General features: G+C 45.4%; 2 protein-coding genes across 14 annotated transcripts in view; one reads left to right on the top strand and one right to left on the bottom strand.

The window, feature by feature from the left end:
* Positions 1-27,079, top strand: part of LOC119375196 (GRB10-interacting GYF protein 2) — a 676,837-nt gene that overhangs the window by 345,371 nt on the left and 304,387 nt on the right. The gene's annotated exons all lie outside the window — the stretch shown is intronic.
* The window catches only part of LOC119374426 (aarF domain-containing protein kinase 1), a 55,678-nt gene that overhangs the window by 10,125 nt on the left and 18,474 nt on the right, over positions 1-27,079 (bottom strand). For all 3 annotated transcript variants that reach the window (XM_049420369.1, XM_037644515.2, XM_037644516.2), the window contains exons 5-8: positions 26,181-26,342; positions 21,293-21,451; positions 13,749-13,865; positions 6,281-6,424 (exon numbers count right to left, since the gene is read on the bottom strand). In XM_049420369.1, the coding sequence (XP_049276326.1) occupies positions 6,281-6,424; positions 13,749-13,865; positions 21,293-21,451; positions 26,181-26,342 (582 nt within the window). The remainder of the gene's footprint in view (positions 1-6,280; positions 6,425-13,748; positions 13,866-21,292; positions 21,452-26,180; positions 26,343-27,079) is intronic.

Here is a 27,079-nt window from a genome sequence, read left to right on the forward strand (position 1 = left end):
GTAGTTAATACTGAACATTGCTTTCCTTACATGCCGTGCGACGCTTGAAACGAGCTATCAGCAGCGTTTCTAGAACAGACGACGTCCGCCGATGAATCGCCGTCGCACTTTCTCGCTACCGAGAGGCCTAGACGTCACGAGCCTCTGCGGAGAGCGCGATTGGCTGTCGAGCCGACTTGCAGAACAGAAGCTGCGTCGGCACCGTGCATGGCATCGTGGCTTATTCGGGACGCACGCGCGAGAGCTATTTATTCAGTGGAATAATTCTTGGTCCATGGTTGCGACTTTGGCAGCCCCATGATCAAGCTGCACATGTTCTGACGCGCCGGCTGTGCGATTGCCGGTGATAGACGCCCCCAAACCCGAGACTTTGGCGCAGTTTGGCGCAATTTTCGTCGATATTATCAGGTTGGCGCAGTCAACACAATTTGGCGCACTTTGGCGCAGTTGGCGCAGGAGTGGAATCACTGCAGTTGCCATCTTGTGATGACAATAAAGATGAATAGAAGTAGGCTGGTGCTCTTGGAAATGGTTTCATATTACATTGCACAAACTATCAAACGAAGAGGAGTTGAACAAGGTTCCGTTTTTTTTTTTGTTATGTACAACCTAATAAAACCAACAGACAATGAAGCCAAGGAAAGTGTGGGGGCAATATCTGTAGTCTTTAACGGTAATGTGGTCACTATGATATAAATGTAAAGAATGTAGCTCAACTGGTAGAGCATCGGATGTGTTATCTGAAGGTTGTAGGTTCGGTACCTACCAGCGGCAGGTTGTCTTTTCGACGACATTAATTTTTTTTACATTTATTTCATATACAATATAGTTAAAGACTACAAATATGGCCCCTATACTTTCCTTGGCTTCATTGTCAGTAGGTTTCATTAGATTGCACCGGCAAAGCAATTTTTGGGCAAATTCTCTTGAAGGAAGAAAAGACAGTGCTAGATTTGGTTACTGTAATTATTTGCAAGGCACCATTTTCACTTGAAAATCTTCTTAGGGTAGGCTGGATACAGACATTAAAAATCTGGGGATGGCGTGTGTTTGACACATTCACTGTAACCTAGACATTTCCAAGCCATACTGTACTTACTCAAATCAAGGCCAATAGTTGTTATTTTTTAACGTACACAGGCACCAAACTCTAGAGTCAGCTTAGATTCGAGGATTTAAAAAAAAGAATAAAGTGAAGCGTGTGCGGAATACATAGCAGTGAAAGCTGAAGGAGCAGACCTTTCTTAGAGCCTGTTATAAACTCTCTTGGAGCGGCTACTACAAGTACAGTTGCAAGGTGCCCACTACGCCATAAATCATCTTCATTTTGCCAAGTAGTAAGTACTTACCATGCCATTAGTCATCATTCTGCCGAGAAGCAAGGTAACCCACAAAGTGTCTGTAAGGCATTAAGTGCAGTTTGTTCATGTTGTGGCTGATGGCGATGAAGGATTATGGCTGAGCCCTTCGTAATGGATGGGAAGCTTGAATCAAGCCACAAGTTAAGCAATTTGCATTGTGTGACACGTAGTATTATTTTACTCTCTACCCCGCTATACTACATCTGCTAACGTGATTTCTTGCCCGACATGACGGCTGTATAGGGTCTTTTTGCGAAGGAGTTTCAAGCACCGGCGTCTGTGGTAGAAGGCCGCACAAACACTTGCACAATAAATGCATGCACGCAAGTGTCAGCGTGGAACAGCTATGGCACGAGTAGCCAACAGACTGCACACAATTGCTTGGGACAACTGGTGCCTTGTGGCAGCAGGTGCCATGTTTCAATGAAGCAGCATCAGTTTCAGTGAAGTAGAGATCACATTACAAATGCACTCACATGCGATGGAAAAAGCTAGATGAGTCGTTCACTTTGCAATCGTGTCTGCCATTGTGTTGCCTATCGTATACACTCAAACCTCGATATATAATCAACACGGATATAACGAATTATCGGTTATAAAGAAGTAAAAGAAGAATAGCCTTGTCATAGCTACAGTGTAATGAATAAACGTTTATACCGAATTTTTGTATATAACGAAGTTATTTTCGTGGCATATGTGAATTTGTTATAATGAGGTTTGAGTGTAGTTTTAAAATGCTCCTTGGTATAGCCATCGTGTGGTATTTCACAGCCATGTGGTACAGTAAAAACGCATTAATTAGAAAAATCGGATAATTCAGACGTGGTCTCTGGTCCCGGCAAGCGTATGCATTGTTTAATGGCATCAAACTCTCGTCCATTCGATCATATCTGGTCGCAACACGGTTGATTCGGACGTTCCTCAGAACGCGCCGAGCGCGAAGCGACAGTAATGTGCGATGCAAAGGTAGAAAAACAACATTCGTGGACAGCTGAAACAGCCGCAGGCTTTCAGAAAGCCACGGTTGTTCAGCGGCTTTCTGAAAGGTATTGGTTCAGAGCACGTTTCAGATTAAGACACAGAGGTCTTGAGCTGCGTTCACATTGTGAACGAAGTCGCAAATGACGAATATTACAGCTTTTGCGCTGCTCTTATGCAAAATAATTACTGGATTTACATGTTCCTCCTGAACATGAAAGTGCATTGATGTAATAGACATTTATTTATTGTTTTTTGGACACCTTTGATAATTCAGGCATTCGTTTAATTTAGACAGTTTTCATGGTCCCGTGAAATCAGAATTAAAGGGGCCCTGCAACACAAATTAAGCATGTTGCTTTCAACGCTTGTTCCGGTACTGTGCAATGCACCGACATCGTTGCGCAAGTGACATCACCGAAAACGAAGCTGTTATACACTTAAACCTGCCTATAACGAACCTCCATACAACGATTTCCTCGATACTATGAAGTTTTGTATTCCCTGCCGTTACACCATAGAAGCATATGTGTTTGCAACCTCTCTGTAACAAAGTGGCAGTGGGAGGCACCCTTGATATAACGAATTTCCGCGGCCGACAACCTAGGGATATTGCCCCGAATTTTGTCATTTTGGCATGAGCAGGAGCCGCATGCACCTTCTGCGGTTGCCCCGCTGACGAGAGCGCAAAATGGTGGCAGTGCGCAAGGTGCGCTTGAAGCCCCGGCAACTGTGAGGCGAGAGCGAGTGCTTGTTTGTGCGTGCGGGTGTGCGCAAGGTGGGCAGGCGAGGCCTTCGCTCCCTGGCCGGCTTTCTTGCCACTGCGAAACCTGCGCAGGCGTGCCCCTCTCCTCCCCCCCCCCCCCCAACCCACCTCCCTCTCTTCAAACCTCATCCAGCCGCTCATGGGTGCCATCACACCAACTGTGCCGGCTTTCTTCAAGGTAAAAGAAAAAAAGAAAGAAAGAAAATTGGCTTTTGCGTTGGCAGCGCCACTTTTCAGTTGTTGCAGTAGTCTCTGAACTGCACTTCGTTAACGTGACACCAGGTGACACCACTAAAGAAAAAGTGTCGTTACGCTTCGAGTTAAGCGCAGCATATGGAGTTCGCTCTTCGTTTTCGACGCTGTGCGTGCGTGTGTGGAGCAGGCCATGACGACGTGTAGCTTTTTGCGATTTTTTAAAATGCCGACAACTGTGTCGTCACTACCGAGGAGATGTCAGATTAGGCGCTGGTGGAAACTGTGCGCGACCACGGTGACGACGGATCTTCGAAGGTCAACTCGTTACTGTCGCCACTGCACTTTGCCGTCTTGCACCGCGGGTTCGCGAGACAAATCTCGGAGGCCACGGCTAAATGATGACGGAGCAGCGTTGTATTGTCCTACGAACGTTCAGTATTGCCACCCCTCACAAACAAGCAACAGAGCAAACTAATGCAGTTTTTTGCCGCTAAATAAATGTTTTGGGTGAGCTCTGCCTTCAATTCCCCTTGTGTTTAATTTGTGCGTTTCTTTTCCGAATTTTCGTGCTGAGACTGGATATAATGAAAACCTGTTTATAACGAATTTTGGGGGGAATTTGTCAATTTCGTTATATCTAAGTTTAAATGTAATATTATTTCACTGGATAAACTACCTTGATTTCGGACTACAGTGACACACGTCGGCTATTTTTGTTATGGGAAGTGACGTTTTGTCATGTGGCAGTGACGACAAAGGCCGTGCGTTTTCATTGGCTTGATGCAACAAGTACTATGTAATATTCATATGATGGTATCTACGCCACATTACTGAGCCCTAAAAAAATAAAACCCCTTTTTACGCTTCCTCGGCAACAAATCATTTCTGTTTCTAACTGATGTATTTTCAAAACAACGAACATGACGCCAGGGGGCTGTGGAACAGGTGGGAATGGTAATCGAACGATACTCTTCCGTGTTTTGCCTTCTGCGGCATCGGGCGGCATCATCAGCCACACCAGCACCTGCGAAACACGCAACGCCCAGTTCGGCACAATGCTGTCAACGAAAAAAGAAAAATTCTAAACACTTACCAATCGATGCCTTCCTCATCATTCGGGCGGTGTTTCATCTGGGCCCTCAGAGCTATCCTTGCGTTGTTCAGGGCTCAGCGACACACTTTCAATAGGTGGATAGCAAAATGACATCTTTCGGTTCGATGCCTAGCTCTTCGCTGTTTCAATGTGTGTGCCGTTCAGTGTAATCGGGGAGAAAACACGTTCTTTTTGCGACGTGGTTGTTGCCAGTTGTCTTGCCTCCTCCCCAATTACACTGAACCGCACACAACTTGAAACGGCGAAGAGCTGAGCCTTGAAGGTTCCGTGAACCGGAAGTGCTGTAGCAGACGACGCGCCGTTTTGCTATCCACCTATTTACAGTGGTGTGTACAGATACGGCACTATATGTGCAGGGCATTGCTATGTTGCAAGAGCTTGTGCTCAAGGTTTGTTAGATCATCCAGACTCATTGTGTGCACTACATGACAAACCATGGAACCGTTTGCTAGTCAACGCATGTGGTTCATTGTAGCCATCGTTGCAACGCCATCAAAAAGAGCGGTGGCAAGGAACTTTGTGTAGGCCACCATAAGGCGAGACCGGTATGTCTCTGCAAGAGGCGCGCGGTGATTGGAAACGGCCTCTGACGTCAACAGGAAAGTGAAATGCGAAAGGAAACATTTCTTGTCATCGTCTGCTCGTGTTTGAACTTCGAAGACTAATGACATCAGTTTTCGTGCACCAATTTTCGTAATGCTTTTTGGGTTTGTATCGGCATTCATTACTACACACATTTCAGTACTAAATAAGACAGTTGCAAAAGTGTCGCAGGGGCCTTTTAATTAGCTTTTACTGTACAAGTGAGATTTTTTTTTATACATTATGGAAAAAGAAAATAAAATTATTGTAGTGTGTAACATTTATTATGGTATCGCATTTTGTTGGTAGTGGCTGCACATGTGAGCAGGTGCAAATTAGCACTTGGTGTTTAGTCAGTGCACACATGAGCAGCTTGCGCATAGTCATCTGTTCCTTGAAGTTACGTACTAACAAGGTTTTACTGCAATGCACTGAAGAACACTCGGTAATAGTTGATAGAACTAACCACCGCACAGGGAAGCACACTACCTGCAGCATTCGTTGTCAGAGAGAGGACCACCGTGCTCTTTCAAGAATGCTAAAGGCTGCCCGGTCTAATATTCACATTCTACAAGAAGGCATGAATGAAAAATTACTAATAATTGATCTTTTACGCATCTGTTGTGGCACTTGAGAAATAAATAGGGAAATTACAGCTTTTCATGATTGCAAGAGACTCTGACACACATGAAGTTGTTCAGTTAGGTATATTTAAATTTTGAATTATCAAACTATTTCGCGATTTCCTTCGCGACTCGATATATCCGAGTTCAACTGTAAATGACATTTGCTGCTTTTTTTTCTTTCTTGGCCAACATTCGAGGTAACTTTTTTTTTTTTTGCCTTTTCTGGCTTCAAACATCAGGGGCCCGCTTAGATTCAAGTAAAATGGTATACTGCCGCCATCAGAGTCGTGACTGCTATGGGCCTGGCATATGGGTGATGACTGACCAAGCTTGAACCTGTGACTGCCAAATGGGACATTTGCTTGCATTCGAATTTAACAAAAAAATTGCACTTGAATTAGAGGAAATGTGCTACATAAGTGAACATAATGTGAAAAAATGATCCTGAGGGGCACTTACCCGATCGCCCTATTGGTACGTAACCTTTAACTGCACTGGGATTGGCCAAGGAAAATAGTGAGACGATACATGAAAAAATTTCCTTTCTAAATAGAAATAGCCTGCCTACAATCTGCTTTCACTAGTAAACCGACACTGATGCGGTATATATATATCAGCAATGGTGACATGGAGTGATAGCGGCTGGCAATGGCCTCACCGTGTACAGGCCATGGTCAAGCAGCACCAGCGTCGGTCCCTGGCTGCCCTGTCGCACCAGCAGGTTTCCTGGGTGGGGGTCACAGTGCACGTAACCTTGGACAAAGATCATTTCGCTGTACAGCTGGCCAAGACGGCTGGACACCTGGAAATGAACCAATCACACGTGTTCACCCGTCAGCCCTCTGGTTAAGGCATGAAATAATGTATTAATATGAATGGCAGAAAAAAAAAATTGCTGATTGGTTTGTGCAAATTAATGCCTCAGAGCAAGGTTAGAAACATGAGAAATGCTGTAGCTGAGGGAAATTGTTTATTTTTAGCGCCTCAAGCTTTACTACAGAAGCAGTTTTGCACAGTGCCCCCGTCCAAAAATAGAGAGAAGAGGAAAAGGCCCTATTCAATTGCAACACCATAGCCCAATTTTCGCAATTGTATAGCTAACTAACACTTTCCTCAATAGGTGGTCCTTTCCTACATATGAAATGACTAAAATCAGCACCAGGTAAGCCATTTCATGTACGGTTAAACCTCAATATAATGAATTATATAACAAAATTTCTGTATAAAGATGCATTTTTTTTATAACTTCGTGTCCATAAAACACCACATACGTATCGTTAACATAAATCTAACGAAGCATGTTTATCTGCCAGTCCAATACAGCTCAGAGTGCTTATAACGTAACTGCTTACAGTGCAGGACAAGCTATAATGCAGACTTTTCAGACTCCTGCTTACCCTCCTACAGAACTGCAAGCATATGCATACTACTTAGATTGCAGACACCCCTGCTCTGAGATGAAAGACCAGTTATAACGTGGCTGATGGAAAATTCCACAGACAAGCGAGTTAGCGAGCGCCCTTCCCAGCGAAGGTGCGCTGGCCAAGGAGAAAGCGACGAGGACATTACAAAGGAGAAGGGACCGATGGACTAAAAGAAAAGCGGGAGGGAAGAAGGGGATGCCGTGGCACCAGCATGTTGTGGTGGTGCATGGCGTGAGGAGGGGGAGCAGCTGACGGAGAAGCCTTTGCCCCTTCACTCGCACTGCTTGTTGTGCGTGCACTTCGCATCGAATGGGTGCTCACGTCTACATAAAATGCACGTTACCTCTGTTTGGCTTTTCAGTTTTTTGTCCGGAATATAGCTACATCGTCGTACAGTCTAGACATTGTACCCGTGGCCTCAATTCCACCATCAGTATAGGCGGTATTCTGCAAAAGAAAAGGCTCTAGAACGTGAGCTATCGCCTTTGCCACAAGTACAAGCTTGGAAGGCTTTCGCGGAATGGTTGCCACGGTTGTTCTCCCAAGCGCAGACCCAAGCTTTGTTTCCCACACGCTGTTCTTAGTTCAGCCCATGAGCACGACCTTTTCTATGCCTTATCTCCATGTTGTCTAGGGCAAGCTTTCCACGACGGCATGCCAAGTTTTCTGCCCGCAGGGGAGGCCTAAGAGCACTAGCTGCCTCGTCGGTACTGGCTACGGATGATCAAAGCTGCGTTTTGTTGCCGAGTCAATGAAACACTGCAGTGGTTGCATTTGGAAAGGGTGATTCACATATTTAATGAAAACGGGCACGTTCAAGGCATGTGCAACACTTGAGCAGTGGTTCGTGGTCACCATTGTTTTCAATATCATGCACGTGCCCGGGAAATTGAAAGTGTGTCGAATTTCAGTTGAGGTGCAACATCGTTTTTGTGCAGTGTAATTCCACGGGGAAATCCGCATAAACAAGGATGTCTGAAAAGTGTTATACCCGCACCGCACAGGCTTTGGAAGGCCTTCGCAACGATAGTCCATTGACTCAAAGGTCAACTTCAAGCTGCTACACAAGCGCTCTTGAAGGCTGCCAAGTCAATAGTCTATCGAGTCAATGGAGGACCCTAGAACTCTACTGAAACCCTGACAGCTATTGAGCAGCGAAAGTAGAAACTCATTCAGAAATTCATAGTGTGCTCGTACTCACAATTAGAAAAAGAAAAATCAAACCAATATGCTCTAAAAACAAAATATGAGTGTTATTAGTCATTTAATAAAGTATTTTCGCCACTTGAAATCTGCGAACTGCACATACTGTCAATAACAGCGATCTGCCTGTGCTGTTGAGAGTATATGGCAGCTGCATCGAGAAATGCATATGTTACCACAGTTTCGCTGCTCAACAACTTAAAAACTAAACATGTACGTATAACAATGTATAAACAATTGAACAAAATATTCAAACAAAAATAACACACATATTTGTGCTTTTAGCGGATTTCTATTATATAAATTTTCAGTTACATGAAAACTAACACAGAAATCTGTAACGCAACACAATTTTTGCCAGAAACGCCTGAACCATTCAACAGTCATTCAAAATTGCCGTGTACCAACGACACAACTCCCCTGAGTCAATAGAGTTGTGGCGTTTCGAATGCCACAGACCTGATCGCCTTTCAAGAATGATCATGTGACACAGGTGACTGTTCGCTACATCAAGTCCTTTTTTTCCCTGCGTGTATAATGTCGGCACCAGAGGTCTACAGACACCTTTTAACCCTTGTAAATTTAAGCGGATGCTATTAGTATACGCCCCAGATGCGGGCCTCGACTCTCGAAATTGTGCTGCTGCCTGTTTGTCATGTTTTGCACGTGTGCAGCCTTTTAAATATATGTTGCTCTGGTTATAATGCAGTAACACTTGCAGTGTGGACATTAGTGACGTCAGCGACTTATAAGTGATCAATGCTGTATAACAAATTTTCACTGCTGCTGCAAAGGAACTCCAAGGCAATTCAAACCTCTGCTGCTGCCAGTGGTCAAATAGTTTAATTGAATCGCACATGGTTTTTGTGATTTCACTTTCCAAATCGCAGACAGAAAGCGGCCGCCGGAGCGGAGCAGTGAGGAGGAAAGGGGGAAACTGAATGTTCTCCTCCTTGCCTCCAAAGTGGTGGAGGGAGAGAGCATGCATGCGAGTACCCCGGCAAATTGTTATCGCAATGCGCAGTGCACATAACGACAGCTGTAGTTCTGTATTTTGCGGAATGCATGCCTTGAAGCAGGGACGGATTTGCTGTTTTTAAATGCAAAGCATTCCTTAGCGAACTTCAGCCGCTCTGAGCGCACCTATACCTATCTAGCCACCTACGATTTTTTGCTCACCCACACAACGCAATACTCCATTTACACATGGGCATGCAGCACAGCGAGTGCAGGCACACTCGATCTGCTGTACGCATTCAAAGAGTGGGTGGGAGGGTGATCAGCGAGGAAAAATATATGCCATTACCAGTGCAAACAATGCCGTAGCATTCTCTGCTACACAGCAGCAAGGCATGCGTGGCACTGGCCCATAGGTTGCACTCCGGTGCTCGCCACTCCCCACTGTGGCCATTTAAAATTTCTTACTTCAGCGCAACCACGATGCATTGCGCAAGGTTGTCACATTGACTCTGAGAGGGTGCTTGTTGTGGCTGCGAAATTCTGTGATCATTCGCACCCTTACAGGGCTGCACAATCTCACAGTGAGACCTGCACTTTCCAGCTGCAAGTCGAGTTTGTGCCCAACAGCGACTCCCCAAGTTTTGCCATGACATGCCATCACAGTGACTCGTCCTGTGATGGTGAACAGTGCACCATCGACCCCCTTACACCAATTACACAAACGCACTATATTTGCACAAACATGTCTGTCCACCTCTTAATGTTTGGCTAAGCATAAAATATGGGGCACAGCCAACCCCTCACCGCCTGCTTCGCATAACATCGATTACAACAGCGCGCGGAATCTACCAATTTTCATTGTCGCCGTGTATCAAGTGACAACAAGACCAGCCGCAAAGATGGTAGCGCTGAATGCAGGAAGCTTTCACTTATAATGCAGGCAATCGCCACTGTTCCGGAAGCAGATGTTGCCAACAAGGCTGTTATCTTAAAGGGACACTAAAGGCAAATAACAATTTATGTCAGAGTGAAAGTTCAATGTATGACAACGTCTAAAATGGCAATATTATCAACAGCAGTGCCCTACTTACCGAGAAATTAAGCTAAATGTACCACATGATGAGCGCCATGAGCGGGACATTTCGGAAATGATCCCGATGACGTGAGAGAGTCCGACTACAATCAATCACTCGTAATCAAACTAGTTGCAATAAAAAAAGAGCCTTCCCTGCATCAAGAGACGTAATAAAATGCTTTTTGCTCGTTTCTGTTTGATTCATGGAAAAAAGAACCTCTCTGGCGTTGCCACGGAGAACGACGCGCATGGTTCAAAGGTTCCGTTTTCGCCGAACTGCGCTTCACCCGGCGCCCTGCTTCGCTCACGCGGTCGCTTCTCAGTGGCAGTTTCGGTATCGCGTACTGCTGCGTGTGTTTTGCATACTCGTGAAAGTCGCTCTGACAGAAAGTTCGACAAAATGCCGCATGCATATGATAGAGCGAATTTGGGCATGTTGGTGTAGCATTTGGGCATGTTGGTGTCCCCGTCGTAGTTTCGCGCTGTGTGTTTCACTATGCATATGATGTTGCCGGATGCCCGAATGGTGCACGCCGCCAGTGCATGCCACTGCGCAGTAAAGGCGGGCAACGTTGGGCATGGCAACAGTGACGTGAGAAAGCCCGCTTTCAGGCGGGTGATTTGAAGTGCGCTAACGCGATGCGGACCACTAAAACATGATTTTATTTCAAAATAAGCACTTCCTTGGCCCAAAGTCAAACGATGACTACCTGAAGATTTTGGTGTCTCTGAAGAATGCGATAAATTTCCAGCTAAGGCTACCGGGACCACAAAATAAAAGCTTTTTTAGTGAGTGCACTGATGCATCTTGTTTTAACACGAAAGTGTTTTATGCCGGGGTCAACCACGGCTCCACTGACGCATTTCCGTCAGGGATATGATGTTGTAAAATATAAAGACTAACATACGGCAAAGAAAAAAAACTAGAAGGAAAAGTTCCGTCACCGGGAGTCGAACTTACGACCCCCTCATCCTCAGCGCGCAGCGCGAAACGACTCCGCCACAGATGGCACGTTCCTCGTCATACTAATGGCGTGCTATTTATATACACCATTTGCCGGTGGTGGTACTCAGAGATCGGTGGTACATCAGCGTGTTTTCGTTATCACTAGCGAGATGGCGCGCTTTAAAGGTCGTCGCCCCACGCGTTGAGATGAGCGTGCGCCTCTACAGGGCGTGGTAGCTCATGCGCGTGAGCATATCTTGTACGTCTTGCGCTCTCACTGCAAGTTTGCATTGAAGTTACAGAGAGCACGAAGGTCACTTTGTTCACTGCAGCGGCCGCTTTTGCGAAAGGAGCGCGCTGCTCACAAACAAATAAGTTACAACTGTGACAGTTCGCGCTCATCCTGTGCGTTCGTTTCATGCGTCCTCCTTTGTATTTGACCAGCGGGCTTTAACTGTCGAGTTTAACAGTTGTCAGTTCGCGCTCATCCTGTGTATCTTGGTTCCGTGCGTCCTTTCTGCTTGAGCAGCGCGTTGCAAGTTTCGAGCTGCTTGCCGTTCTTTGTGTAACATTACAACTTGTTGCTACAGTCGAAACCCGCGATAATGAAATCCCGAGGGAACGAAATTCTCACCGCAACGAAATATTTTCAGAGCACCGGCGAACGCCCATAGGAGTCAATGCATTTCGTAACTCGCGACTACGAAAGATATTCATACTGCAGTCCCTCATCAACGAAATTTTTGAAACACGAGTGCGCAAATAATCTACTCTCGCAAAATTAACTACATTCGAAAACTGCTAAAATGCATTCATGCCACACTTAAATTGTGCAAAACTATTGCTACAGCGCACTTGAGAAGCAGCCGCCATCATTGTTTACAAAAAACATAAAGCTGGCAACAGTGATGATCATGATGGCTTGCCGAAACACCTGCTCATTATCGCAGACTACGTAGCCAAATCCACATTCCTCATGGAGTTTCGTTCGTTGGCTTAGCTCTGTGCTTGGCTTTGTAGGCTTTGCGCGCACATGGTCGCGTGTGTGGAGCCATTTGTGGAGCGTTCGCTTGGTTGTTTGGTGCAACGTGAACTGTGTGTTGCGATTGCTTCGTCCGATTTCGCTTCCTGCGAAGATGCCGCCTCCAACGAAAAAGTGGAAGTTCATCACGCTGGAAGATAAGGCTCCAATCATCAGTAAGGTGGAAAAGGGCAGGAAAAAAATAGACATTGCCGAAGAATTTAGCGTTGTGTGCAGCTCGCAGTCCACGATTCTGCAGTGATCCGGGCTGATCCAGCGGAGCTGGAAGGTTCACCTGTAGGTGCACTTGACGACAGTACTGGTGACAGCGCAGCGCGCCGTCACTGACCAGTGCATGGGGCGAACTTTGTGCCATGGCAAACGAGATTCCCAACCGAGAGGCATGAAATTACTGCATGGTAAGGCCCGCCAAAGCAAACTTACTGACTTTTGGAAATAAAATGTGTGGTTTGTAAATTCCACGTCTTTTCTGCCGCATTCTCGCGCCAACGAAATTCCCGCAAGAGCGAAATTTTGTGCTTTCCCCACCAATTTCGTTATTGCGGGTTTCAATTGTATAGCGCTCATTCTTTTGCCCTCGGGGCGAAACAATGCACAACAAACGCTCAATTACGTCTGTGAAGACACGTTTTACTTTCGTGTTATACCGATTCCTTGACAGAGGGATCAGCCATGTTTTTTTTAAGTAGCAGGCAAGTTTTTCTTGAACTGCCCGCAATTACCTGCCGCGTGTCTAAAAACACCATCAAATTATGCGGGCATTCTGTAATAAAACAGACGAGCAAGACTTGCGTTGGGCCAATGTAAAGCGACAACCAAAATTTGTGATGTCATACCGCATCTCGCTTGATTTTTTTGACACAATGTGTGTGCGTGACGTTGCAAGATGGCAAACACAGTGACCATGAACAAAGGTGCCGTGATTCCAGTCATCACCTCACCTTCATACGATTTTGAACTGAAGCTCTTTTCCTTTTGTGGCAGGCACGCAATGGTTTTGAACATTGTGTATTAATCAGACTTGGTGGGGAGCAGTATCGTACAAAATTAAGGAATACCTAAGGCTTTGATAACAAGATGCAACAGCAGAATGCATGCCAGTTTTGCTCACACCGGTTACCACTATTTTAAACTGCACTTCTTTGGCTTTCTGCGTGCTGCCATAGGGCCACTTCATGAGGACTTCGTCAACACGGCATCAAACTGTAAGCATTGTGACCAGCTCTCAGGTTTAACAAAACTGAAATTTTTCTTTATGTAAATTAATCTTTTCACACTGGCCTACACCTCGGACAATTTTTGCGGCACTTTGCAAGTAAAAAAAAATTAATCGTTGAACAACTATACTTTGCATGGAATGGGGAATTTCGAGATAAAGTTTTGATTAGTATTTCTGATTTTACCGAAATACTGATCAACAGTCTTTCACTACGGTTTCTGCAACGGCCACTGGACTGCATTGCCATGTGTACCCACCTCCATGGCTGATATGCCATTTTTTTCCATGTAGGCCTTGTCGTTGACCTGGCCACCCTCGCAGAACTGCATGGTCATCACACGCCTTGCGGTCAGGTCCCAGTGGATCTCAGGTACCTGCAGTCATCAAAAGAGATGCATCGCCCAACGTTGTTTGGCCTACTTCATCTAAACTTGACAATCCAAAGCTGGGGGGGTTGACTTACAACTAACACTGTAAAGTGTACCACCAGTAACAACAAGACAAATGGGAAATCTGGAATCTCTGAGCTCTATCCACAGCATATGATTATGTTATGCTCTTTGGAAGGTTCTTGAAAGGGGTACAGCCTCTTCCTTGTCGCCTTGCAAAGCTGACCGAGCAGCATTATCGCTTTCAAGGTCTGATGCTGCTGCCATGCTTCAAAGGATCGCAAAGAATATTTCGCACTCAACACTGAATACCTCAAGAAGCCAAAACTATCGGCAACACCACCTAAACGAGTTGCGGCGACTTAAATACCATCTGACTCCGCCGAAGAGAGGCCACTCTGCTATGCCGCTTATGGCTAAGAGTGGCTTTCACGAAGTCATATTCGTTTCGAATAGGGATGGCCGACAACGCTCTTTGCGACGCCTGCGGCACCGAGGAGACCTTGCAGCATATCTTCTGCGACTGTCCTCGCTACGCTGCGCAGAGACGACCCCTGATATTCGCTCTCGCTGGTCTTCAGAACAGAACGTTGACACTAGAAACAATTCTCGAATGTCATCCTGATAAGTCATCGAGAATTCAAGCGACCAAAGCATTGCTCAAATTCCTAAGGACAACAGACTTACACGAGCGGCTGTAGACTTTTAATGATGCCGCATGCCGCACAAGACTGCCGCTCTGCGCTGTGACGTTATGTGTGTGCGTGTGTGTTCCCCTCTCTTTCTTTACTCTTCTTTCGATCTCCCCCATCCCTTCCCCCTGTACAGGGTAGCATACTGGTTATGCCAAACTGGTTAACATCCCTGTCTTTCCTCTCTCCCGTTTTCCTTCCTTCCTTGGAAGATTCTCTTCTCGTCTTTTTTTTTTTTTTTTTTTAATTTTATTGAACCCCCTGCGTGCACCAGAGAGTTGGGAATGTGGCTCTTGTGGGTGTGGGGATCGTGGACAAAAGAGCTGCTGTTCCAATCAGCAGCGGCACTCCTGACTGCGAACGGCGGTTAATTTTTCAGAGGGGTACCAGTAATTGGTGGAAGAGGTCCTTTTTTTTTTTGGCTCCTTCACACATTTTTCTTACAGCCGCATCTTACTCTTGAACTTGATTGTAATGTGGAATTATTATGAGTGCCACAGGACCATAAAACTTTCGGGGCTCAGCTTTGTATCAAGATATATGCCAGGCCAACATCTAGTACCTATTGTCGGAGACTTGGCATTGGAGTGTTTTTTTCGTAAATGTCGACATAATGAATAGGCTTGTGCGAATAGTAAATTTTAGGTTCGAAGCGAATAGTGATTTTGGTCGAATAATTTCAAATCGAATTCGAATAGTATATACCACATATTATAAAGAAAAACAAGCATATTTGTCATGACCCAACCAACCTGAACGTTTTTTTTTAATTGTAACAAGGCATGTGCAAATGTCATTCTTTTTGGTTCAAAGGAAGTGGAAGCAACTTTTAATAGTAGCAGGATTTGTCTTTCGGTAGAATGCAAGTGATAACCTGTAAAATATGTTATGTTTTAAAATTTACTATACTTGGAGCATATAAGCCAGTATAACAAGTGTTTAAACTTAAAAAATGATGAATCGATGCGAGGGTAATATGTTCATTTAACCTTGAAGTGGGGCTTCGCGGCAGTGCGGATTTTTTTTGGAAAGGTGTGTTCATCGTATAGCACCTCTTCACTGCAGTGAAACCACTTTTACAGGTGGTTACAAACGGTCAGTGCATATTTTCCCTGTAAAGGTGTATTCACGGTATAGCACTCCTCCACTGCAGTGAAACCACCTTTACAGGGGGGTTACAAGCGGACTAATACACACTTATTCGTTCATTTCGAATACTTCGAAATTTTCAATAATTTAAATTCGAATCGAAGCGAATTCGAATACTGTATTATTCGTTCGAATATTCGAAGTGCTCGAATATTCGCACAAGCCTAATAATGAATCGTCTTTCAGTGGTGGCCATTTTTGCTCAACATAAACCCCAACACTTCGACACATCAGTAACCTCCTGAATCACTTGCGTTAACGTTTCCCCATTTCCATCTCCGGCAATCATCACTTCTCTGGGAACGTCAAAGTGCAGTAGTACCCACCTGTTGCCACTGGTAGCCTGAGAATGGCACTGTCAGTCGGTCTGTGCTTTTGGTTGATGCGTGATGCCGTGAATATAGCTGTCCTCGAGCCTACCTTATCCTTTTCTGCTATGTTCAAGGCATCCACTGGTGTTGGTTGCCCCCTGGGGGTGTATTATGGAGACTGGCTTCTCTGTACAACTCTCTGTATGTCCATCGGCCACATGTGTTACACTTTATAGAAGAAGTTTCACCCTCGGTGTGTGCTTTCTTCTCTGGTCGCCCTTTCACCATCTCTGCATGGGGACTGGCACCACCTCTTGTCATCGGTCGGGACCACAGCACACTGGTGCTGAGTGCTGCATGTTCGTGCTATCTCGGAGGCCTGATGTGCTCGGAGGCCACAAAAATGAGACAGGCGCATTAGGCCTAGACCCCACAACTGCTCGTTAAGTGTGATGACACACCGTCACCACAGAGCAATGGAAACTTGGTGATCCCGGGGACCCGGTGGCACATTCACCCATACGAAGGGAGCAGTGTTGGATGACAAATGCCTCATCAGAACATCACATTACACACGAGTACATGTTACTGCCATTCCCCCTTGGCACTGGGTCTGTGCTCGCCTGAGCAATGTCCTTCAGGTAAAAAAGAGACAGATCTTGAGGCTATTGTTCCAGTTTAAACACCAGGTGGTGTCCAAAGGCTAACGTACATTATGTGTTTCTGGCTCCCAAAATCGCTTTCACTCTCTACAGTGAGCTGAATGATGGCCCCAAGACCTGCATCTTGAAAGCGCTCGTCACCGCCTTGCTTAGTGACCGCCATCAGCACAGCCACGCACAAGTGCCTCTGAGCACCGGGCATCGACGCACTGCTAGCATGTTTACAAGTAACAGCACACTCACCTCCGTTTGTAGGCATGTGCCAAACTTCGTTGCTGCATTGATGGGAAATTACCGTGGCCGAAGCGCAGCTTAACCACAGCCACAAAAATTTAGCGATGAATTTTACAATGCCATTCTTTGTCGCACTCCGCGCATTTGGTGTCACAGCGATACTCCACCCGCGTTATCAGTGGTATCAGCTGGCCGATAACGGTAGATAAGGGTGAACTAGAATGAAGCAAGGAGCACCGAGACAAAACCACAGCCCTGATTACACTTTCTGATGATACCACTGCTGCACAAAAAGTAAAAAAAAAAACTTTAAATACTGCCTTTTTCCAAGCATTTTCGCAGTCTAGATTTCAAAATATCCGAAGCTCAGCACGGTAGTGTTTTGAGATAATGGGTGAAAAGCTAAAGCACATAAAGTTGACACTTCTGCAATGAAAAAATTGGACTTTCCAGTATTTTCAAATACCAGAGTTCCTGTTAATGAGGGTTTACTGAAAAAGTGTTTTGATGCTGTATGCATTTGTTTATTGTTGTCAATACCCTCAATAGTCCAACATTTGGTTAATTTGGAACTCTTTTCACAGACACGTGATATCCAAATTAATGAGGTTTTTACGTGCAATGCACGGGAGGCCCACCTATAATGCTTTGGCAGTATGTCAAAGCGATGTCACAAGTTTCAAGGTACCTATATTAAATTAGGGTCATTGTGGCCCTGTAAACACTTTATTCAGCTTCTTACCCCTTCAGACACGCATTATGATTCACTGTCTGCAAATGCGTCAAATTCGCATGGCATGATTCGAAGGCACTCACTATTACATTCCAGGAAAGAAAACGAACGAATGTGTTGCTTTGTATGAATTTGAGTAGTTGATGTTAATTTGCATGTAACTAATTATCTAATTATTCTGCCATCGTCAGCTTCAATAACTGCATAAAAAGAATAAACTATTAGGCCCGAAAAGCATGCACACCTTCTTTTTTGGTCGTATTCGCTTTGAGCGGAGAACGCGGCACGTCGAGCGATTGTCTAACATGGTAGTGTCTCCAGCAAAGTGATCATCTGCAGCAATACGCAGGACAATGAAGTTAAATGACCGCTAGTTGTCCAATCAGGAAGCGTGCACGAATGTGCACACTCAGTTTCAGCATATTTGAAGAAACACGCAGCGTGGGACGTGCCTCTCAAGTTCATGTCCCCAAACGAGGACGCCGTGTCACAAAGGGTTAAACACTGCGGAGCGTTCCACTTTTACGAGTAAAATATAATTCCTAACCCAAAGGCCATGGCATCAGCTGTCCGCCACTACTGCTCCTGTTTTTGTACTGAGAAGATTTTGTTCATGCTGATACAGCTCAGACCACTTATAACTAGAGCTGTGCGAATAGCAAAATTTTGGGTGTGAAGCCAATTCGAATATTGAAGTGTGAGTGCAAATCGAATCGAATATTTCTCGAATATTTCTAGAATATTTTTCCAATACTTTGAAGCGAAATTGCAGAAAAAAAAGTGGGAGAGGATTCCTAAGCATATTCTTATGAGATACTAGTTGAAGCGCAATGTAGAGGCCGAATTGTATTTATGGACATGATTTCGTGCATCTTCCCGCGTGTGGGCCTGCCCTCGATTGCTCATCAAGCAGAGAGGAAACACCCCGCCCGTCTTTCGTAAGGAGCATGAAGGGATGCCAGGGGAGGGGAAGGGGGGGCGCATCGTTCGAAAGGCGCAGTCGCTTGTGCGCGCGCTATCTCGCAGCATCAGGAGATGGCTCGTATAAACTTGCTGTACTCTCAATGCTTACTTCGCGTTTAGAGAACTCACAGCACGAAAACGCTTCGGTTCCTGGAGTGGCCATATTCCATTAAACCAGCGTTTTATTGAGTTACGCGAGACCAGATCCAAAAGAGTTAGCTGCTATCCTTACTTCGTACAGTAGAACCCCGCTGTTACGTTCCTCACTGCTGCGTTTTCCCGGCTGTTACGTCGTTTTCTGCCGGTCCCGGCATAGCTCCCATAGGATACAATGTATTGGGAACCCCGCTGTTACGTCGTAACTGTCGGACCGTTCCCGTATGATACGTCGTGAAGTGCGCTCGGAGCCGACCGAGTTACTACCGAACAGAGCGGCCATGGTGCACTTTCACGCAGCTTGGCCTGGTTTGACCGTAATATTAGCCGCATGAGAGGCGCAAGCAACAAAATCGTTGAATTGATGCAAACAAAAGCATGGCCTTCGAGATTCCTACTGCAAGGATGGCGTCTATGACGTAATTGCTCGCGAAAGCAAGGCCTTCGAGATTGGCATTTACTACTCACAAAAGCATAGCCTTTGAGATTTGTATTGCACAAACATGGCGTGTGTGACGTAATTGCTTGTGAAAGCAAGGCCTTCGAGATTGGCATTCACTTCTGCCATCGTTGGCGTAGACTCATCATCATCGTTATTTGTCGGAGAACGGGAGGAGTTCAAGCTGGTTGGAGCTCGCATGGTCGTGCGTGCGGTTCGCGGTCGGACTCGCCGCACCGGTCGTGATTGCGTGTGCTTAGTTCTTTCATGCCTACAGCTGTTGGTGTTAAAAAAATCACATACGTTGATTACATTTCTGTGGATGAGGCCGTCCTAAGCTCCGCGTTTCTATCCATCGACTAGATCGCGGCTGAGCGCGCCAATTTTCGTGCTGCTCGTAAGAATTGAAATAAAATTCTGTACCACTAAATATTTTGCCGTTTTTCCTGTTTTTCGTCTCTTACGTTTCCCGTCTCTTACGTTTATTTCCTACGGTCCCTTCAAAAACGTATCAGCGGGGTTCTACTGTATAGCAATACAATTTGTTGGTATTGCATTCATTGCTTCGTCGTTAAGCGGAACTGAGTTTTTTTAACTCCAGGGTCAGCTATTGACCCTGGAAAGCGAGGGGGCTGACGCGTAACATGCCGTAGCCGCTTCACTGTGGGCCGTCAGCGACGGGCCCGCTACTGACGGCTGCGCATATTAAAATACAATAGTTGCTGCTCCGACCAGGATGCATGCTTTTATTGAGATATTTTTAAAAAAGCAACCAAAAAATTCGAATTGGAACCCTAGCACTCACGAGCTCAAAAGGGCAGGGCCTTTAGGGGGTATTTACCGCAGAGTGATTACAAACTCAGATGCGCTGGTGGAAGGAATTACGAAAAAGCTGTTGTGGATGAAGATTCATGGATAAAGTATATCTGAGGAAAAGTGTCAAAGCGTTCCCACCGTTCCTGTGCTCTTCCGTAAACGCTAAGCACGGAAAGTTCAATATTGTTCCATATATGTATTGCCAGCGATCCCAGATTTCATTCCGCGATGTCCAGAAACAGAAGTGACAGACATTCTAGCAGCACGCATGTACTTATTACTAAACATTGCTTTCCTTACGTGCCGTGCAACGCTTGAAACGAGCTATCAGCAGCGTTTCTGGAACAGACGACGTCCGCCGATGAATCACCGCCACACTTTCTCGATACCGATAGGCCTAGATGTCACGAGCCTCTGCGGAGAGCGCGTTTTGCTGTCGAGCCGACTTGCACAACAGAAGCTGCGTCAACACCGTGCATGGCGTCGTGGCTTACTCGAGACGCACGCGCGAGCGCTATCTATTGAGCAGAATAATTCTTGGTCCGTGGTTGCGACTTTGGCAGCCCCAAGATCAAGCTGCAAATGTCTTGACGCGCCGGCGGTGCGAATGCCGGTGATAGACGACCCCAAACCCGAGACTCTGGCGCAGTTTGGCGCAATTTTCGGCGATATTATCAGGATGGCGCAGTAAATACAATTTGGCGTACTTTGGCGCAGTTGGCGCAGGAGTGGAATCATTGCAGTTGTTGCATTTAGGAGGGGTGACTTACATCTTTAACGAAAACACGTGCGTGCGTGTGAAACACTCGAGTGGTGGTCTGTCGTCGCCAGTTTTCAACATCACGCACGTGCAGTGTGTTACCGCAGTGACTTCCCATGATGGCGCATTTTTTCCGCATTCGTTATGTCGGCACCGCACGTCCAAAGACGCTAACTGTTCAACATTTTCAAATGTAAGCAGATGCAAACATACGTCCCAGTCGCAAGCCTCGACAGTCGGAATCGCGCGCCTGCCTGTTGGTCATGTTTTGCACACGTGCAACCTTTCAAAAATGTAGTTTTGGTTATAGTGCGGTACTGCTTATAGTGCGGATGTTCGCGATTCCGGCGACTTACGTTATAAGCGGTCTATGCTGTAGCAGTTTTCAACATACTAGCATGGAGAAATGTAGTGTCAGAGTTGATCTGGCATAACCTCGAAGTGGTGCAAGTCGAACCAAGCATCCTTCTCTGATCAATCACATCTCGGCCACCCACCTCGAGCCATGGGAAGTGGGAGAACATGCGGCGAACCCGCTCCGTGTTGTGTGCCTCGTTGACAAAGTCCAGCTCCAGAGGGAGGTTGCGCTTGGTCTCCTCTGCCAGCCACATGAGCGAGAACTCTGGGAATATCTTGGCCACAATGTTCACCAGCAGCTGCAAAAGGACCAGGCAGAAGAGCGTTTCACCCCACAGCCCTCTCTTTGCATTTCTGCCAACATTCTGCACACTGGGAATCTTTTAGCAGGGCCTCCCCATGTGGCACTGCAAATTGCATTATGATGGAGATGCAGGGTAAGCATTGCCACATTGATCCAACATCATACTCACCACATAAATGCCACGCGTACACGATCGGAAGCATAGTGGGTACAAAGGACACTCTGACGGCAAAGGCACGCACACAATACAGCAAGTGTCCCCACACCGACAATGTGAGTAGGCGTCTCACTCCATGCAACTAGGTAGCAGGTATTGCATTTCAATTATGGAAGAGCACCAGTTTTAGCTCAACAGCGAATCGCTGCGCAGATGAGAGCAACACACTTCAGGGAAAGTCAGATGAGATTTCCATCGGCTCTGCCGTCATTTCAGCTGCCACATGTAGGCTTGTGCAAATAGTAAATTTAAGGTTCAAAGCGAATTCGAAGCGAATAGTGAATTGGTGAAATAATTTGGAATCGAATTCGAATAGTACATATCACATATTATAAAGAAAAATGAGCATGTTTGTCATGACCCAACTAACCTGCACAATATTGTTTTTTTTTAACTAAACAAGGCATATGCAAATGTCATTCTTTTTGGTTCAAAGGAAGTGGAAGCAACTTTGAATAGTAGCAGGATTTGACTTTCGGTAGAATGCAAGTGATAACCTGTAGAATATGTTAAGTTTTAAGATTTACTACTTACAGCATATAAGCCAGTATAACAAGCTTTTAAACTTTAAAAATGATGAATCGATGTGAGGGTAATATGTTCATTTAACCTTGAAGTGGGGCTTCCATATTTCTTCCGGAATATGGTGAAATGGAAGAAAAGGCCTTTAAATAAGTATATTGAGCAATATTTACTGTGTTATCACATTTATTTTTGCTGGCAGCATCACGAGAGCAAATCTATACTCTGCGGTTACTGAGAACAACCACACCACCACCACACTACCAAGTTCAGTGCATAGTTATGCTCTGTTCCTGGCAACTAGCAATGTTATTCACAAAGAAATATGCAGGAGGCATTCATTACCTTGCTGCTCCATTTCAGCCTTCCTTCCCATGCAACAGGAGTGTTTTTCTTTTTTATCAAGCTTTATTCTGTGGCCCTTTTATTCAGGATAAGTTGTACTTTTGCATTCCATAAATAGAGGTAATAAGTAGGGGTGTGCGAATATTCCAAATTTTGAATATTTTTCGAATTGATTACTTAGCGCGTGTTTTTAATTGCACAGTGTATCAACATTTCTTCTTTTTTTTTTCTCTCGTTTTCCGAAGTTACATTGGTTTTCATTTGGAATTACCCATTACATGATGTACCACACCCCTTATGCAACACCCCTAGAAACGGGGCCTTTAAGGAAAAATAAAATAAACTAAACTGAACTGAACTGAATAGTGTTTGCTATTCGATTCGATTCGCACTGGAATTTTACAATTCGAACAATTCGAACTTCCCAAAGACAAATACAGTCAACGTCCAATTAAAAGTCACCCCTTCAGATTTTCAATACGCTTCACTTCATCACACCCCCGTATTGCGGCAAAGCTGCCTTTCAAGCTCCGTTACGGTCGAACTTGGCCAAAAGACAGTCAACGTCCGATTGAAAGTGGTCCCTAAATTTTCAGTGTGCTTCACCTCATCACACCCCCGTATTGCGGCAAAGCTGCCTTTCAAGCTCCGCTACGGTCGCAAATGTGTTAACTCAAGAAAACGCTGGTTCCAACATGGAGATGAAAGATGTGGCAGAGTTGGGGGCTTTATTAATGCTGTTTTGGACCTGACATTTGGGCAGGAAGTCCGAAAAATCGGACGCTGAAGCTTTTCAGCACCCATAATTTCAGATGTTCTTATATATCGATGTCTACGAGGCAGATTTGGAACTCCGGACTTGAAGGGAGCACACCCTTGTCCGCCACATCAGTTGGGCTTCCACAGCATTTGAAAGAGGAGGAGAGGCTGAGGAAATGGCATCTTTGACTATCACGTGTAAAGTGTTGTCAGCCACACTTTGGTTGCACCAAATCATGTAAATAAATACCATTCGGCCTCCACATTGCCCAATTCTTGATAAGACAACTATGAAACACCACCCCACCAGCACTTCATCAATCTAGCGAAAAGAAACACTTTCATGTTGCTATCTCATAAGAATATGCTTAGGAATCCTCTCCAACTTTTTTTTTCTGCAATTTCGCTTCGAAGTATTACAAAAATATTCTAGAAATATTCGAAAAATATTCTATTCGATTCGCACTCACACTCAATATTCGAATTCGCTTCGCAACCAAAATTTTGCTATTCACACAGCTCTAGTAATAAGGCAAGCACCAAGAATGTTACCTAAAGTTTATTTAAATCCTTGGAAAAAGAAACAGTTCTGTGCAAACATTACATTGCATTCTGCCATCTCAATTCCAAGTGACATGGTTTTTCCCAGTTGCAGATTTTGCTGCGGTACACAAAGAGTGAGCGCTTATTTTCAGCACATGTCTAGCAGTTAACTTTTCTGCATAATAATTTGTAACGAGCGCATTAACAGAAGTCTTTTGAACAATCCACAGCCTAGCAAAATGCAGTTTTACTATATTTTAAAAGAGTGTTTTGCAACTTTTTAACAATTCTCAGACCACTTACAACATAACTGCTTACAGTGCAAGAACAGTTAAAATGCAGTCTCTCCAGACTAGCACAATTTACCCTTTCATAGGAATCCATGTTTAACCATACTGCTTATGCGCAGCCCTCACAATGAAGGACTGCTTATAACGCAGCTGCCAGACAATCTAGCCGACAAGTGAGAGGCCAGTACTCATGTTGGCACTCATGTTAGAGCATAGACGTCAGTTTTTTTTTGCAACGACATGCACGCTGCGATGTAATGATGTGCATAACATAAGCAGCAGCTGTCGGTGTATTTGTAGAGGTGTGCGAATATTCTCAATTTTTGAATATCAGTCAAACATTGCATTTGTAATGTTCATATTCAATTCGAAAACCCTCTATTCGAAAAGTTTCAAATATTCGATCTTTTTGAATATTCAGTCGTTTAATATTGTCACGTAGCCAACAACGATGCAATGCTCGTTCAGTAAATGAGGTTTATTGGAGCGAATTTGCGTTCCGCAGTCAACTCAAAGGAAAAACGAATGCGGCGACAAAACAGCCAACAAGAAGGCAACGTACGCAGGCGAGCGTCGGCGGGAAGAGAGCGCCGCGGCGTTTCTGCTGCGGGCTTTTTGTGTCTCCGCGTTATTCTTTTTTGATGCCATCGAATTACAGCGATAAGCGAAGCACTCGCCCTATCAAATCAAGATACCCTGGGTGAGCTACAAAAGAGAGAGAGTGAAACACGGGCTTCGCTTCGAACACAGATAAGAACTCCGGCTGCCAGACGCTGGCAACTTAATAAGCAAAAGAACAAACCAGAAGGCGCTGCTCGCGGCAATATATAACTGAAAAGAATTTTCGATTTTGCGCCTTTAAGATAAGTGTATCAGCGGATGACCAGTGGTTACAACTTCAACGCGAGTGCGGTGATGCCTACACGGATCAGCATCGGATACACACGAGGTGCGACGACGGCTACCGATGAATGCGCCACAGCACTTCTCCGCAACAAACCTATCGACGAAAAGCAACTTAAAGAAACCAACTCATGAACTGCCCGCACGGCAGTGCATGTGTCTTAGCAGTTTAGAGCTCCTGGCGGTGGTGTAGGTGCACTGCACACATTTAAGAATAGGTGACAACCCAAGCACACCGCTCGCCGCTGTGCCCTTGTGCAGGACCATTTCAATTAAATGCGTGTCGCTTGCAGAAATGAAAGCAAGTCGCCGTCACTGCATTAGCTGGACTAAATACAAGCTACGCCTTTGCACAGTTCAGTGCAGTTCAAGCACGAAGAAATCTCACTTGCGCACGGGCAAATGCATGCATACTGTTACAGTGAGTGTCCCAGCACTGACTGAGTGTGTTTAGTAGACTACACACTGCACACAACTAGCTAGGGGCGCTCGGGTCTATGCTGCAGCAGGCACTGCATTTCATATGTAGCTGCACCGGTTTTTGCTAAGAGATCGCTGTACGAAAGTACATGCATGCATCGACGAAAGCTGCACCAGTCTTCCAGTCCACTGTGCCGCGATGTCAGCCATGATATTTGCATAGTTCGAAATGATTCGGCGGTAGCGCACTAATAGCGTGGCAGCTGGCTCAGCATGTTTTGCACATGTGCAGCCTTTGACAAAAAAAGGTTGTTTTAGATATAGCGCAGTGCAGCTTATAGTATGGATCTTCCCGACTCTGGTGACATACATTATAAGAGTTCTATACTATACACATACATTCCATAGATCCAATATTCGGAGACAATTTCTTGCCTCACTCATATTGCATTCGTATTCAAGATATTCAATATTCCCACACCCCTACCTGACAGACGACTGACTTGACGGCTGCTGAAACTGCTTGCATTGCAGTACGTGCTTCATCAGTGAATTAACAGAATACCATTCCAAAGGCCTTCAATATGCTTGTGTGACAGTGGCACGAGAAGAAGTGCCTGCCTTATGAACACACGAGCTTGGTTCTGCCGGACCATACTGCTCTGCACCGTAAAACATGAAAGTGAACAGCACAGATTCTCAAGCTAAACTGTCGACGCACCCACCTCCATGGTGGCCATGTCGACGAGGGAGTTCCCCAGCACAGAAGGGTGCTGCACCTTGACGGCCACTGTTTCACCTGTAGTGCGCAGGGTGGCACGGTGGACCTGGGCCAGGGACGCTGCCCCAATTGGTTGCTCGGAGAACGAGGAGAACACCTCCTCCGGCTGTCTTGCGGAGCACAAGAGAACCGAAGGGTCAGGGGAGGAGGGACAGTCACAAATTAAAAATGCGCTGCACGTACACACACTAAACCCTCGATAATTCAAAATCTGACATCTCAGATTTAGTTTAAGTCATGGTCTTTTATCTGACTGCGGTGTCAACCCAACCTATTTTTATCCCCTTTATGGAGAAGTTAGCTATGGCCTCCAGAGGACAGCTACAATATCATCAAAATGTGAGAACAGAATTTCATGCATTACCTTTTGCCCTATCGCACGCAGGTTGACTTGGCAATGGGAGTAAAATTTTTCGGACTCGTTTCACAACGAACAACCAGATGATAATTACGAGCAATGCTGCCAAGCCAGACACCTATGCTGGGCTGTGCTCCACGGTTAAAGTGTCACAGAGGCATTTTTCAGTGGTGATCAGGGCTAATCCGGTTCAAATTTCAAGATCGCAATCAACAATGGTCACTGCTTCACGGTCCAAACTAATCCACAACGAGTTTGGCGCAGGCGTTAGCGAAATCACTATCTTGGAGCCAAATCGCAATGCACACATTGCAATCAGGGCCTGATCGCAATTTGATCGCAATTAATAGTGACTACGTACCAGAACCTGATCCAAATCAAGCCTCATCTGGATCAACCCTGATTGCGAATAAAAGTGCCCGTGTGACGCCGGCATAACTTTCAATCTGTCACTGCGCGTGAAAGTTGCTCTGCCTGCTCGCCTT

The sequence above is a fragment of the Rhipicephalus sanguineus genome, chromosome 11, assembly GCF_013339695.2.
Source record: "Rhipicephalus sanguineus isolate Rsan-2018 chromosome 11, BIME_Rsan_1.4, whole genome shotgun sequence".
NCBI lineage: Eukaryota > Metazoa > Arthropoda > Arachnida > Ixodida > Ixodidae > Rhipicephalus > Rhipicephalus sanguineus.